Source organism: Strongylocentrotus purpuratus, unplaced genomic scaffold (assembly GCF_000002235.5).
Source record: "Strongylocentrotus purpuratus isolate Spur 01 unplaced genomic scaffold, Spur_5.0 spur5_scaffold_21, whole genome shotgun sequence".
NCBI lineage: Eukaryota > Metazoa > Echinodermata > Echinoidea > Camarodonta > Strongylocentrotidae > Strongylocentrotus > Strongylocentrotus purpuratus.
Window position 1 is genome coordinate 8,359,357 of NW_022145607.1, and position 16,282 is coordinate 8,375,638.

At 39.1% G+C, this 16,282-nt stretch overlaps 1 protein-coding gene across 1 annotated transcript in view; it reads right to left on the reverse strand.

Moving 5' to 3' along the window:
- Positions 1-235: 235 nt before the first annotated feature.
- LOC105439490 (DNA helicase B-like) overlaps positions 236-16,282 on the reverse strand; it is a 28,431-nt gene continuing 12,384 nt past the window's right edge. The window contains exons 4-15 of the mRNA XM_030995123.1: positions 13,631-13,800; positions 12,616-13,061; positions 12,065-12,369; positions 10,652-11,065; positions 9,849-10,028; positions 8,998-9,082; positions 8,170-8,446; positions 6,339-6,497; positions 4,280-4,489; positions 2,939-3,023; positions 1,556-2,032; positions 236-1,096 (exon numbers count right to left, since the gene is read on the reverse strand). Coding sequence (XP_030850983.1) covers positions 432-1,096; positions 1,556-2,032; positions 2,939-3,023; positions 4,280-4,489; positions 6,339-6,497; positions 8,170-8,446; positions 8,998-9,082; positions 9,849-10,028; positions 10,652-11,065; positions 12,065-12,369; positions 12,616-13,061; positions 13,631-13,800 — 3,473 coding nt within the window. The 3' untranslated portion in view covers positions 236-431. The remainder of the gene's footprint in view (positions 1,097-1,555; positions 2,033-2,938; positions 3,024-4,279; positions 4,490-6,338; positions 6,498-8,169; positions 8,447-8,997; positions 9,083-9,848; positions 10,029-10,651; positions 11,066-12,064; positions 12,370-12,615; positions 13,062-13,630; positions 13,801-16,282) is intronic.

The following is a 16,282-nucleotide window of genomic DNA, read 5'->3' on the forward strand; positions in this document are numbered from 1 at the left end:
GTCACTATACACAGGTTTCTTTGTCATACTACAGTACATAAGTAGCACGATTTAATAGTGATCGTCTTTCTAACATGAGGGATTTCAGTTCACATGCTTTGGTCCTTCAACATTATTGCACTTTTACATCATTAATAAAAGAAATGAAATGGAGACAGACCTACATGAATTCGGAAAGGGGGGGGGGGGAGGGGGGGGGAGGATGGGGAATTCTGTCCAATTTTTTTTCCTCAATTAATGTAACAATTCGCCATCTTTTTTACAGTATTCACTTTACGTATGCATGACTTTTTGGATATTGCTAGTTGCTATGGTTATATAACAGCAGCAAGGAACAAGTAGCATGTAAGTTTCGCAAATTGTGATGGCTTTAGGAAAGAGAGCAAGGATGATCAACAATGATCACTCCCAATGGTAGTTTATCAAGTTTTCTACCAACTTTCAATCTCATCCAGATTTTGCAAAATATATTGTGACATTTCCTCATCTTCATCTTCAAACACATTAACCTGAACATCACCACCACCATCGTCATCATCATCATCATTTCCATCTGAAGGGTATTCATCTGTGCCTAGACAAGGACTTGAGCCACTGGAAGAGAAGGCAGTTTCATCCGATGAAATGGAGCAATCAGTCTCGTCATCATCATCTTTCTGGTATTCTTCCAGACCTCTGAAAATTGGATGAACCTCAAGGGCAGAATCTTTATTTTCGGTTTCTCTTGCAAGTTTCAAGCGTTTGCGAGAAAACGTGAAACCTGACTTGCGACTGGGCACGACAGGGGTACTTTCTTCCTTGGGTAGGATTAAAGTGAAAAGTGAATCTCCTTCACGCTGTTGAGGTGATGTCCTCTTGGCTTGTTCTGTTCCATTACTGACAGATACTTGATCCTTGTCCAGATGTTCCTGTTCTGCGACAGCCATGGAACTCACTTTTAGGGAGGGTTTTGATGCACAAGACTTTTTCATGGGTACCTCTTCATCCATTGTAACACAACTATCACCTCCTTGCAGACATGGCATATCTTGGTTGACAGGAACAGCGTTGATCTCGACTTTCCGCTTCAAGGAGAGCTTCCCTCCGTTTGGCTTGGCTGTTCAGTGAAACAATGGATGAAAGATAAAACGAGCATGAGAGACAAGTCCTGAATGGTACTGTCTACTAGTTGAAAACAAAAGTACAAGAGTGGATCACCATCTAACCATCTAGTTCAGTGGTTTGGCACCAAATTTCACCCTATACTTCTGGTCAGTACCATCACCCCACAAACATTTAATATAATTAGTCAGTGCCATTGCCTAGTGTATTGCACCTTTATAAGTTCAAATGGCACTTGTTTCATGTGAAACTTCTTCATTGGCCACCCGTATATCCCAAAGAAAATACCTTAATGGGTGCCATCATTCTAGTGCATCAAAGTAATTTAAACAGAATCAACTGGTCTTGTTGCCAACCCTGATCAAGCCCCGAAAAAGAACACCTACTATTCAATAGAAACCCAAATTCTGGAATTATATATCTTGACACATGTTGTACAAGATGACATCCTTACCTTTTACATCTGAAGGAGTAACTACTTCTGCCAGTGGTTTACTTCCAGGAAGATCTACAGCCGATGGTGTACATCCAGGAGACGCTACTGCTGATGCATTACATCCAGGAGGGGCTAAAGGTGATGTCTTACATCTAGGAGAGGCTCTTACTGATGTCTTACATACAGGAATATCTGCAGCCAATGGTGTACATCCAGGAACTTCAACAGCTCTTGCAGGGGCAGTAAGGTTGACACATTTTAGAAGTGATGCCATATCATTCCGTCTAGGTAGCGATTGCACTGGAGTAGCACTCGAGGTCGATGGCCCATTGGATAAGGATTTGTTGACAGGCACTTCTTGCCTTCCCAGTGGGCTCTGCTGGTGTGGACTATGTACAGGAGTAGCTGTATTTGAACTAGACGGTAGATGGAAAGGTGATCCCCTCACAGGCTGTTCTTGTGCCGGAGTCCACTGGCATGGGCTACTTGCTGTAGCTACAAGAGAAAACCAAAGAGAAAAACAAAGTGTTCACACTATCTTCAAAGCTTATGCTCACTACCTAAACAATTGTATTCATTTATACATGCTAATGGGAAATATTGCTTGCATTTGATGTATGTATTACTGGGACAGTATTCCAAGCTGTATCCAGACAACTATCCCCTTAGGACAGACAACTACATGTATCTCAGTATAACTATCTTTCCTTCCCCCTAAATTAATATGGTATTTCTCAAAGGGATAATTAAAATTCTCCTGTCAGTAATACCACTGGGTTGAATTCATTGCAGATTATACAACGCCTACCAAGATTCTTGCAACCTCATTGGTCAATTCTTGATCACATGACATGCGCTAAAAATACCATTGAACGGCATCATTGACGCGGAGTGCAATTTCGTTTGATCCTTTCGCACCACTGCACTCTGACGTCACTAACGACGTACAAAGTATATGGTGAGCTAAGTGACGTCAGAGTGCAATGGTGCATGGTACGCGCCTGGTTTACTGCCTGCTTAATAGTGCGCGCTCACTATCAGCAATTTTATCAATTGAAAACAAACAAAAAATCGCTGAGATTTAGGCCTATGAAAACTGTTTTAAGCCCGTTAACGTCCGAGGTGTTGTATAAAACAAATAGTGAATGGTCTTTATTCGTGTAATGGAACAATATTTTGCATTCGGTGAAAGATGAGACGCTCCATTCAACTCGGCTGCGCCTCGTTGAATATAGCGTCTCTTATCTTTCACCTCGTGCAAAATCTTGTACCATTGCACTCATGACCATTCACTATTTGTATATTATTTATAAGGTACAATAACATGCAACTTTTTAGTATTGGGTAAAAAGGGCTGGTTCCAGTTTACATTAAAAAAAAAGAAGGGGTACATGTAGGTACCTCTGTTGGAGCTAAAGACGTTTCTTGGTACTGGTCTCTCTGGTGTCCTTGGATCTACCTCTCCAAGATTGGGTCTTGATCGGATCTTTAAAGGTATACAAAGTTTTGGTAAGGGGTCATGAATTTGGTTCAGATGAACATATTAGAAGCCTATGTGATTTTTACCATCATCAATGATCGTTGTCGCGGTTGAAATCGAGTCTAGAGTAATGAAATTGTAAATAATAAACTCTTTATATTGTAGAGCGCCCTCTCAAGACTGATATTACTTTAGCTCTAAAACAATGTTTCTTGACTACAATCAACCGATTTGCTATTCCTGTTTGGAATTATATATCAGAACTGCATATTCTGAGATTTTCATGATCGCAGCTACCATGAAATAGCCTTAGGCGCTATTTGAAATCTTTGAAATTTACCGGGAGCACCTTTAAGTAATCATTGAAAGGACTTATAAATCAGTCGATCAATTATAAGTGCAGTGAACAGAGCAATAAAAACAAAGAATGTATTGGTATAAATTAGTACAATATGAATATAAACCAGATGCATTCACATAAGAACTAGCTTTGGGCATATTTCTCCTTGAAAAAACTCCAAAAGTGCACTAAGCTAAACTCATTTTAATGTAAAACCTGAAACTTTGCAACATGCATCTTTCACGATACTTTTTTCATCGGATGCATCCGGACGCATCCGATGAAACGGCCACTACGAATGGTACAAAGTAGAAAAAGGAGAAAAAGCTGATTAAATAGCTGATGAAAAGAAGAGAAATAGGCGATTAAATTCTCATGATATCATTGTGACACCGATGAAACAGCCACTGTGAAAGCGTTCGGGAGAAAACACTGATTAAAAGGCCAATGAAAATGGTCAACGGTCGCAGTGTACACACGCTTTTTCGTAACAGCTGTGTTTGTTGACTTTTGTTGAGCATGCTGCATGCCAACTAGATGGGGCGCGGGCTTAATAATTGTGCAATAATTCTTCACTTCCGGCAAGGGCTCGCCACAGCGAGTGCATTTCACCTGCAGTATGAAGAGGACAGCAGGGAAAGCGGCGGTTCTACCTTTGTTTAAGGAAAATTCAATCAGTATTTTTATCGGTGTGACTTCGATAAAATCACTATGAAAGGGGTATTAGAGGAAAGTGATTTTCATGGCGTGAACATTTCAGGAATTTGAAAATATTGAGAGTGTGTCACTTGTTAATTCATTTCATGAATCTGAACCACTTCTTACATCCATAAACATGTTTAGAGGGCAAAACATTCTGGTTTTACAGTAATTTGCCACAGTTTTCTGAATGGGCTCTAAAGCATGGAGGAGGAGTACATACCATGAGTTCACGAAGGTTCTCTCTGAGGAACCTTGCCAGACTGGTTTGTCTTGGTCTAGGATTGGTTTTCACAACCTCCTGCAGGCGGGCCGGTGTCCCCACGATGATGCATCCCTTACACCCCCTGGTGATGGCAGTGTAGAGGTGCTGCCAATTCTCGTGAAAACAGTTTGAGCTTATCACGTACACGATGTAGTCTACCTCGGAACCCTGGAGTTCAAGTGAGAAGAGGGGAGAGGTAAGGGGGATGGTTAGATGAATGGATGAGAAAAAGCGTATTGAGAACAACAAATTTTATGAACTTTTAAAATGTTACTGCTTTTAACCTACTGCCTATAGAAACCGAGGGGTTCCTGTATGACGCCTGGAGGATAATGAGAAGTCGGTATTCCTTGGATAATTCAATTGGCTCATCTAAAAGGTTAGACATGTTGTGTCTAGTGGGTAAGTTTTAATACCAGACTATGGATCACAAGGTACGGATTAAAATCCCTGCCAGAGCACAATGTCCTTTGGCGAGACATTGATCTACATTTGCCACTCTCCATGCATGGTTACCTGGTAGGAAGAAATTCCTAGATTTTTGTTAGTACCTTATCATGACAGCTCAGCTAGGTAATGAATAAAATAATTTGCATTAAGCACAGAAGAGTATAGATGAGAGCTTTATTATACAATTAATTATTATTATAATTAATGATTATGATGATGGGTATTTCTAAAGCGCTCATATCCACCAAGCAATTAAGGTGCTCCAGGCGCTCTGGAATTTTAAGGTATTCATGCTTTGCCAATATCGTAAATCTCTGTGTATAAAGACGCACCCTATTTTTAGGACCAAATTTATTTTGTTTTTGTTTTTGATTTTTGTCGACACCGGAGGCAGCAAGCCATAGCGTCTTATTTCAGCATTTGGTAAGGTACGTTCGGAAACCCAAGCCATGCAGGGAAAGATTTTAATTTATTATGAGGCGCAGTTGAAGTGCTTGTGAACTTGTCACAAATAATAGTGACAATGTTGCATTTAAAATTGAAATTTTGCTCTGAGCTGAAGGCAGGCAAAGTGCTTTGTGAAGGGGTATAATTTATCGAGACTGATCAAAAAAATTCTTTTCCCTTCAAATTAAAAACATAGTTTAACTTCAAATAGTAGATCCTATTCTTTTTTTGCATTATGTAATTCATGTTGAGACACAGAGATTTTCGAAAACCACTAAAAAGTAGCATTTTGATGACTTAAAATATCCTGTACCTGCATGTGTATAAGATCATGCACCCCCGACTTTTGATTTTTTTCCGGTGGAAAAAAAGTGCGTCTTATACACAGAGATTTACGGTACCTGTTCAGCGCCCGAGCGGAGAGAGGCAAATGTAGATCGATGTCTTGCCAAACGGTACTAAAAAGTGCCTCGTCTACACTCAAACCCACAGCATTTCCATTTCCAGCCAGTGTTTTTAAAGATAATTAGACCATGTTATGGTCATGCGATTGATTGTGAAAGAAACGTTGTGAAATCGATCAGAAAAGGTTGATCATCTAGCATAGATGTACTGCAAGTTCTGGAATCATCAAAATGATAAGAAATTTGGCCCAGTCTTCATAAAGTTACAAGCACTGTACACAGAAAGATGTATATGGGACTACGTACACGTACGCGACACATGCGTTTTATCTCTCACACACCAATAGATAAACTAATTTACCAAATATATCAATTAGTAGTTTTTTATCATCATGTATTATTCAAAACATATTCTTTCACATGATTGGTAATAAGAGCTTCCATTTAATTTTTATGAAATTGGGGGCGTTTCCAATACTCAGGCTGGTCTTTACCTTTAAAGACAATCCGCGGTAATGTTTGTGTGCACCTTAGTTTTGCAGGGCCAGCTGATCATGTATTTACTATGCATAATACCATGAGCTCTCGGCATTGTACACGGTGAATACATAACAAGCTGGCCCTAAGCAGTTAAGGTGCACACAAACATCCCTGTGGAACATCCTAAAACCACTCAACAATGACACCTCTCCATATTATTGGTATTATGATATTACCTGATAGGTGTTGATGGTCCTAGCCCAAGCATATTGGAGCTTGGACCTAGTTCTCATCTCCTTGAAGTCCACATCAAATAGAGTACCTTCTTCCTCATCCATTGACTGAAGAGTGACAATCTCCTTTTTCTTCCCGTTATTCTCCACCACTAATCTCATCTGGGGATGTTAATGAAACAAACAAAAGATTCACCTAATTTGACAAGCAAACAAGGGAAACGCTCTCGGCGGTCTCGCCTGCATTACGCAATTCGATATGAATTGAGGTTGGGACATTATTTATAGGCAGGGTGGCCGATTAGCAGGCCCCCCAAAATGAAATCCTCTGAATATAATCAGCATTTTGAAGTGAATATTGACTAAGAATCATCAGAAGAATTATTTACTATAATTTGTACCAAGATTGATAACTTTAATGGAATATGAATTATGAACAAATAACACAAATTGATTTATTAATTCTCATATTAAGTTGTGAAACATAATCCAAGTCTACTGACCTAAAATGACCTTTGACATTGACTTTGTGACCTGGAATTTGTGTCATATGAGTTGTGATATTTGATAACCCTTGTGTACAAGTTTCATGGAATTTGAACAAACACTTTTGAAATTATGCTAAAAATACAAAATGTTGATGTTGATAATAATAATACTCAGTTCTTTTATAGCGCATAACACATTACAGGATAGCATGTCCCTATGCGCTTGATGCCACAAGAAAGTCTAAGTTTGCAGACCTGAAATTACATTTGACCTTGACTTTGTGACCTGAAAGACTAATCACATGATCAAGATACTTGATAACCCCTATGTTCAAGTTTCATGGAATAGTAATGTATACTTCCCCAGTTATGATAAAAATTCAAAATATTAACCTTTGGTTAAGTTTTGATGTTGATGCCACAACATAATCTTCCGGTAAGTTTGTTGACCTGAAATGACCTTTGACCTTAACTTAGTGACCTGAAATTCTACTCACAAGATTGGGAATACTTGATAACCCTTTAGTATAAGTTTCATTTAATTATACTTTCAAAATTATATTAAAAATTCAAAAACTTAACCTGAGGTTCAGTTTTCAATGATGATGCCACAACATAGTCTAAGTCTGTTGACCTGAAATGACCTTAGACCTTGAATTTGTGACCAGAAATTCTACTCACATGATTGGGAATACTTGATAGCCCTTTAGTCTAAGTTTCATTGAATGAAAACTTATACTTTCAAAATTATACTAAAATGTATACCCATAGAATTCATTACTATACAAGAAATTATCTAAATTTCATGAATGCAAAGTTATAATTCATGATTGAATAAAGCCAAGTTCAAGCTATTTTGATGCTTGTGTTGGCCCCTACGTCAGATTTTTTTAGTGGACCTGATTACTGTATGAACTTCTTAGCCCCACTCCAAAGCGGCGCCTATGTCTCGCTTTTTGCTACGCAGGAGAGACAAAAAACGAATGTTAATTATGCATTAGTGTCCATTCTTTCAACATTTTACTTTTAATCACTTTTTGTTAGAAATTGCTAGTTCATGGCAAAGATTTACTAAAAGGCTTACCAGCTTGAATTCATCATGTTGTATCGGCTTTGTCATTGCAAAAAAAAATCATGATTCCAGCAGAGGTAACATATTTCTTCCTCTATAAAAGTATGTTATATGCATTTGACAGCTAATTAAAAAACACAAACATAAATACACAATATCGTTTCTGGCCGTCATACAATTAGGGTGGGCTGTTTTATAGTGCTTATATCTTTCAGCCATTATGCTCAAGGTCCCATGTGTAACCTCATTCAGAACATTGCTTCCTTTCACTTACATTTTCAATGAAGAAAGTATCTCCATTGCTGATCTTCTCTTCCTTCATCTTGCTCGGGCCTGCCTGACCCTCTCTTTGTTTCTGGTTGTCCACCTTGACCTCACTCCCTTCTGCCTCTCCCTCTCTTTGGACCTCTTGCTTCTTGGTCGTGATGGTGGAGTTTTTCCTAGCACAGATCTTGTCGTCGATATGATGATTATGCCGTTGACCTTTCCTGAATGGAGCATGCGCAGCGTAGTAGTGACAGCATACTCTGTTGAGGTTCTTAACATCCTCACTGGGAATATCAAGCAAAAGAAATGCATACATTTGATTTCATTCATAAAGAATGCCTGCAGTGCTTCTCAAGCATAAGAAAAAAAACTATTCTGTCATCATTTTTATTCAGATCTTATCATTATATTCATTTCATACGGAGGACCAATTAATTCCTATGGAGTCTAATTTCAGCAGAATCTTTGGCAATATCTAAATCAAGTATTGAGTTACATTTGTTTTCAGAGCATAAAAGACAACTAATATTTTTATATTTTCAGATGATTTAATTCATTCTGATATCATATGTAGTTTATTCCTTCACTACGCATCTGCACTTCAAAATAGTGAACTACATTGATGGCAAGTCATAAATGCTATGTGTCATTTTCACTACAAAATAATTTGTATTTTTTACCATAGACTGTACATAGACTTCAATTTAAAAAAAAACAATCTGGAACAAAACTTGGTTTGACTCAACTTGCAAGAAAAATCATGCAAAATCCTGAAAACTAAATCTGCTGGATCAACAACATAACTGAGATATACAAGGTCTCTGCCAAATCTTACTTTCTGAAGGTCACAATCTGGGAGTTTTTGTGATCTTGGAGCTGGCGCTTGGTCTTAATCAGTCTGTCTAGAATTTGCTGTTGACCTAAAATGTTACCAAGCAAAAAACATCAATTTAGAGAGAAGGTTGACTTCTGGACAAGATGAAACATATTTTGAGAGTTTACATTCTTTTCATGTTATTGGGGAAGGATATTAAGGATTAATGAGGGAAATGCTCTCGGCGGTCTCGCCAGCGTTGACGCCGCCGGAAAAGCGGTGCCTATGTCTCGCTTTTTACTATGCAGGCGAGACAAAAAACCCTGAAATGGTTTGCTCTTGAAAACGCCTTTTATAGGGGATACATATTCAAAATATAATGAAAAAATGGCTGAAATGTTTGGACCATATTTCAATAATGACATTGGTTGTTTTTACAGCGCAAATATCCACCACGCAAAGTGCTCAAGGCACTCCAATATTACCCTGGCTCTGCTAGGCTACAGATTTAGGTGCTCACATCATTCAAAAAATTCCTTCCTACTGGTACCCATTCAACACCTGGGTAGAAAGTGGCATATATGTACATTAATGTCTTGCCAAAGGACATAACTGCCATGGCGGGACTTGAACCCTGAAACATCTGACCGACAGTCGAACCCGAGCCTGGCCCTAACATCACTTGTCACTCTCAATCCAGGTGTACCCAATATGCTAGGGCGCTACATATTTGGACCCTTGACTATGGCTGGGGACTGAGGTAACAATGTTGAAGTGACTGGAGCATCAGTGCTTAACGGACATGAGTACTATATAAGAAGCTACCATTGTTTTCCTATTGTTATACTATTGTCATTACCCTGGATACTCACCATTACCAGCCTCACAGTCTGAGGTGTCAATCATTTCGAACCTGTCAGGCTCATAGACGAGGTCACTCTGTCTCTCCTCAGCGATCATACGTGCGTTCTCGACGATGAGTCTGCCGCCCTCATCAGTCCGGTGATTCTTCTTCAGGGTCTGGATGAAGTTAAGATTGGTAGTCTGGAAAACTGGAGAGAGAGAGGGGAGAAAGAGTATAAGAGGGGAAAAGAGAGCAGAGAGAGAAGAAGACAGAAAACGTTGGAGAGAGAGAGAGAGCAAGTGAGAAAGGATGGAGAGAAAGAAAGTTGGATAGATCGAGGCAGAGAGATGGAGGGAGAGGAAGAAAGATGGAGGGAGAGAAAGAAAGATGGAGGGAGAGGAAGAAAGATGTGGTAAGAGAAAGAAATTGAATTGTGAAAGAAAGAGCAACGCATAGAGAGAGATGGAAAGTAAGAAAAAGTCCCAAATGAAGCTTTATCTTCATTTGGGAGATTTAGAAGTGATTTCATGTACTGTATACAAACAAAATGTATGCACTGTAAAGCACGCAAGGACTTCTTTGATACTTTTTAACTCCTAGGAAATACCATGTGTTCCAAATTGTATGCATATAGTCAAATCTGTCTGTTAACGCCATCCAAGGTAAACAAAAAGAGGCCACTGTAGACAGGTGGCCTTTCTAAACAGGTTATTCAACACTTATTTCCTTCGAGAGGGAAGCAATTTAGCTGACCACTATAGACAGGTAGTCTTTTTATAAAGGTGGTCACTAAGACATGTTTGACCATACTCAACAAAATAAATAGCATACCTTTGATAATATCTTTGAGGAAGTTTCCTGGGTCGATTGACGGGAGTTGATGCTGGTCACCCAAGAGGATGACCTTCTTTAGGCTGTAGTCCAGAAGCCTACTCAAGACCTCCGACAAGACTGAGATGGGAACTAGACTGCATTCATCCACGACTAGGATCTCCACGTTGCTAAATATCCCATGATTGGACTTGCGGGCGGTGCCCAGGACGCTGTGGAGGGTCGTTGCTTTCATTCCAGTGCGTCTCTTGAGTATAGAGGCTGCACGGCCAGTAGGCGCTGTCAGAAGGATCACAGGTTTGTCCCGGTCCTCATCCTTCTCCTCCTCCCTATCTCCATCATTACCCTCCTTCTCCTCTTTCGTATCCTCAGAACAAACCGGCCTCTCACCATCCTGCATCTCTTTACTTGGTTCTTAAGGGAAATGGAGGGAAAGTCAAGATTACATACTGTCAACATGCATCATATAGGTATTACTCCTTCATCTTTATCTTTAAGATATATATACTACAATGACTTAATAAACAGAATTAGTTAACATTCTATTTTTGCACAATTTAAAAGTGGATTCAAGCATGTAAATGAAAAAAATGGGATGATTTAAAATTTGCGCAGGCAACACCTTCATGACTTAAATTTAAGCACAATTCCACACTACAAGTATCATCAAAGTCACTTTACAAATTTCTTTCCGTTGATATAATTTTTTGACTGCTGTTATGATTATGATGTAATTTTGCTACAATAAACATTTGTTTTTCTAACTTAAATCATCATACCATTATTAGTTACATTTTGATTTGTTACAGTTGTTCGCATTAATAGGATTTTAGACATTTGTAAGCTTTTTTAGTAAATGAAATTGAACTTGAACTTCAAATTGATTTAAATAAAAGAAATCATCAAACCTTTGTACTTTCTGATGATCGAGGCTACGACGTGAGTCTTTCCTTTTCATCTTTATTTTCAAGATATATACACCACAATGACTCAATAACCAGAGTTAGTTAACATTCTATTTTTGCACTTCCCGTAACTTGTAGCATTATTTCAAAATAGCAATTTATAGGTGATTCAAGCATGTAAATGAAAAAAATGGGATGCTTTTAAATATGTACAGGCAACACCTTCATGACTTAAATTCATGTCTAATTTCAGACTACAAGTATCATCAAAGTCACTTCACACTTTTCGTTCTGTTGATATAATTTGTTTTCTGCTGTTATAATGTAATTTTGCTACAATAAATATTTGTTTTCCTAACTTAAATCATCATACCATTATTATTTACATTTTGATTTTGCTTTTTGTTCGCATTAATAGGATTTTAGACATTTGCAAGCTTTTTTTACTATAATAAATAATAAATGAAATTGAACTTGAAATTGATTCAATTAAAAGAAATCATAAAACCTTTCATTTTTGTAAGTCTCCTATTCTCCTCAAGGTGGTCTAGGTACTTTCTGATGATTGAGGCTACAACGTGAGTCTTGCCACACCCACCCCTTCCTAGGATAACCGTCAAGGCGTTCTTACATACATGGAGTGCTGCCTCCTGTTGGTGGGGGTCAAAGTTGAAGTCCGTGAAATCTTCAACAGGCAGGGTCCATGGGTCAGCCTCATGTTGGTCGAGCAGTGTTTCCATTGATCCTGCGATACTCTTCTCGTATCGGCGATACTTGCTCCAATGGAACTTTACGTCCGATTCTGAAGTTTTTCTGTAGATGAAAAAAAGACAAAGGAAACATGAAACTGCACCAAAAGCAGGCTTGCGATTGAGAATTTTTTCTTTAGAGCCTACCCAACCACAATAGGCATGGGCAGAGATTCATTTTTTTAAAAATAATTTGGAAAAGTGCAGGTGTGCATCAATAAAAAAAGAACAATAGGATCTAGAGAAAACAAATAAAGGCAAAAAAAAAAAAAAATTAAAGGCAAAATTACAGCAACAAAAAAGGACTTACTCTTCTATCTTCACCACTTTCCTGTTCTGAAGCTCCACAAAGGGTTCCTCTCCGATGTGGCCAAAAGGAACATTCTTGCAGGCATCTTTGCACCACGCTTTCTTCATGTCACTCTCATACAAGAATGTGTGTTTGCCGTCCTTACACCAATACTTTACGATGTCGTAGAGCTTTAGTACCTTAGCCATCTTGACTGAGAGTGTTTTAAGTTTTTTGTTTTGCTTCGCTTTTGGTTTGGACGAAGAAGGTCCGACAGTGTCTTGGTTGGCAGTGGATGTGGAGGGTTGGTCAAGAGTGCAGTTCTGCTTGCCAGTGGACTTGGACGAGGGGCGTAGAGCAGAATCTTGGTTGGTCGTACACTTGAAGAGGTTTGGCGGTATCATACCAGCATTCACAAAGCCTTGGAATGAAACCTCAATGGTACCCCAGTTGTGCTCTCTCATGGACTGCAATTATTATAGGGATAGAGAAAGATCATACATGTAGGCTTCATTAGGATGTTAATGAAAGTCGAGTATTGCAAAAAAAGCAACTTTACGCACTTTGCCACTTTTTGATACTTTTTTTTGCGGGTTCAGACAACTTATTTATTGCAATTCAGAATCAAGATAAACCAGTTTACTTTGCAGTGATATTTCATTACCAGAACAATAACATTACCTTTGCACTAAATAAGCGAAATTTAATTACCGGTATGATAAATATTATAATGATAGTGCCTCTAAGGGACTAACTTTTGTTTATAAAAGGCCCAATCATTGTGGAGCGGTGTGTGCAAGGCTTTGTAACCGCAAGGAAAAGGCGCTATATCAAATAACTTTTGATTGATTCTTTGATTTCCTTCTTATATAGCATTATTGTCCATGACGCTCCTGGCACTCCAACATTATTACCCAGCCATAGCAGAGCTAGTGTCCAATATGTAGCATTCTAGCCGCTATCAGATACCCATTTACACCTGGGTGGAGGGTGGCAAATTGGGGATTAGTGCATATCGGTCTTGCCAATGTCTTACCGTATAAAATCCCAGGTCTTCGGGGGAGTTCTTCAGCACCGACTCCAGTCGTTCCAGATCTTCCAATTTCTCTGTAGACAGGATAGACAACGCTACTCTCTCCATCAACAGAGGAAGCACTTTGAAGAGTTGCGGAAACTTGAAACATCTGTAGACGTACCACAGATCAACTGTGCAAAATTAGTTTTTAAAAAATAAATGTTTCACTCATATCGTGCCCCCAAAAAAACAGTTCCGTGCATGCGCTGGCATGCCACGCGCTCACATAATCAGGTTTCCGGTTGCTTGCCATGCACACATAAACTCTTCTTAATAAATAAATTTCTTACAACTTTCATGTTCAATTTTTGTTATACAACATACGGATGAGAAATTATAGTGGATCAAACATAGTAAATATTTAAACTACACATACTTGAACCAAGCCTAAAATAAACTTGGCACAGGGATATTAATGGCTGGCACAATAGGGATTAGCACTGTGGCACTGGGTGCATTGCATGGGGGCAGCTTAAGAGTTAAACTAGATGGAACTTCGACTGTGCGCAGTCGAAAATGATGCCTCCGCCATAGAGCGATTTCGCAAAACAAAACAGAGGCAATTTTAATTGTAATCCATTAACAGGTTTTCAGAATATCGTGATTACAAGCTATTTTTCATATACATGTATGACCCTTTTATCTTTGACCTCATGACCCTAAAATTTTATCAGTTCATTGGCTTTGCAAGAAAATGTCTCGAGTTTGATGGTAATTCGTCCATCTGTTCTAGTAATAATGCGATCACAAGCTAGTTTTGCATATATGACTCCATGACCTTTGACCTCATGACCCCCAAATCTAATCAGTTCATTGGCTCAGCAAGATACATACATGTCCTGCATTTGATGGTAATCTGTCCATCTGTTCTAATGATGTGATCACCAGCTATTTATGCATATTTAATGAGCCCTTTGACCTCGTGACCCCAAATTCTGATCAATTCATTGGCTGTACAAAATACATACATGACCTAAGTTTGGCAGGAATCCATCAATCGGTTCTTGGGATAACGCGATCACGAGCTGTTTTTGCATACCTAATGAGCACTGTGACCTTTGACATTTGACCTCGTGACCCCAAAATCTAATCAATTCATCGGCTCTGCAAGATACATACATAACCTAAGTTTGGCAGGAATCCATCAATCGGTTCTTGGGATAACGCGATCACGAGCTATTTTTGCATACTTAATGAGCACTGCGACCTTTGACCTCGTGACCCCAAAATCTAATCAATTCATCGGTTCTGCAAGATACATACATCACCTAAGTTTAGCAGGAATCCATCTATCGGTTCTTGGGATGACGCGATCACGAGCTATTTTTGCATACCTAATGAGCACTGTGACATTTGACCTTACCCATAGGAAAGTGAAAAGTATGCCGCAGACCTGCCGCAGACTAAAAGAGTATGCCGAAGTATGCGGCAGAAAGAAATTTTTGCTGCAGATTTGCCGCATACCAGTATGCCACAGGAACAGTCTGCGGCAGATCTGCGGCAGGATGAAATTTTTCTGCAGACTTGCCGCATACTAGTATGCCACAGGAACATTCTGCGGCAGATCTGCGGCAGGATGAAACTTTGCTCCAGACTTGCCGCATACTAGTATGCCACAGGAACAGTCTGCGGCAGGATGAAACTTTGCTCCAGACTTGCCGCATACTAGTATGCCACAGGAACAGTCTGCGGCAGATCTGCGGCAGGGCGAAACTTTGCTCCAGACTTGCCGCATACCAGTACGCCACAGGAACAGTCTGCAGCAAGTCTGCCACAGAAAAGTGGGAAAATTATACAGTCTGAAGCAAGGCTATAGGCGGCCATTTTGTAGGACATGCAGTACCATATGAGGTTGCAGGCTGAGCCCATGATCTTGTAAATTCCTGTGTTAATTAGCACTCTTAATTGTCTTTTTAGCTTCTGTCAAACCAAACAATTTGCTTCAAGTTCAACTGGTACCATAAGAGGAATTTATTACATAAGAGGAGACTGAGGAATTAACGGACTGTTCCAAACTTTTTTGTTGTGCCATATGTGATCTTATCTTCAGCCCCACTAACTCACTTTTTTGTTGTAACTACCCAAGACGAAAATCCAATTGAAACCAATTGAACACCAATTGAATTTTCAATTGGTTTCAATTGGTCTCAATAGGTTTTAACAGGTTTCAAGGGACTTTAATAGGACTTCAGATGGTTTCAATTGGTCCAGATTGTCCCTATTGGACCAATTGGGCCCATTGGCCCCATTGGCCTATGCCCCATTAGACTTTAATGGGACCCCAATTGGCCTGAAGTTGGACTTCAGTTCAGTTGGCCTGAAGTTGGACTTCAGTTCAATTGGTCCAATTGAAACCAATTGAAAACCTTTTAAAGTCTAATGGGGCAGATTGGTCCAATTGAAATCCCATTAAAGTCTAATAGGGCCAATTGAAACCAATCATCTCATGCATATTCATTATTACTTTACATGTGTGACAGAAAAATACATTTATCATGATTTGTTAAGCAAATTAAGACAATGCACATCATTTTTGTGATTTCTATTTTCCTTTTGCCATTATTAACCAATAGATTATTTTGTCTGATCATGTTACAATTACATTCACGTTTT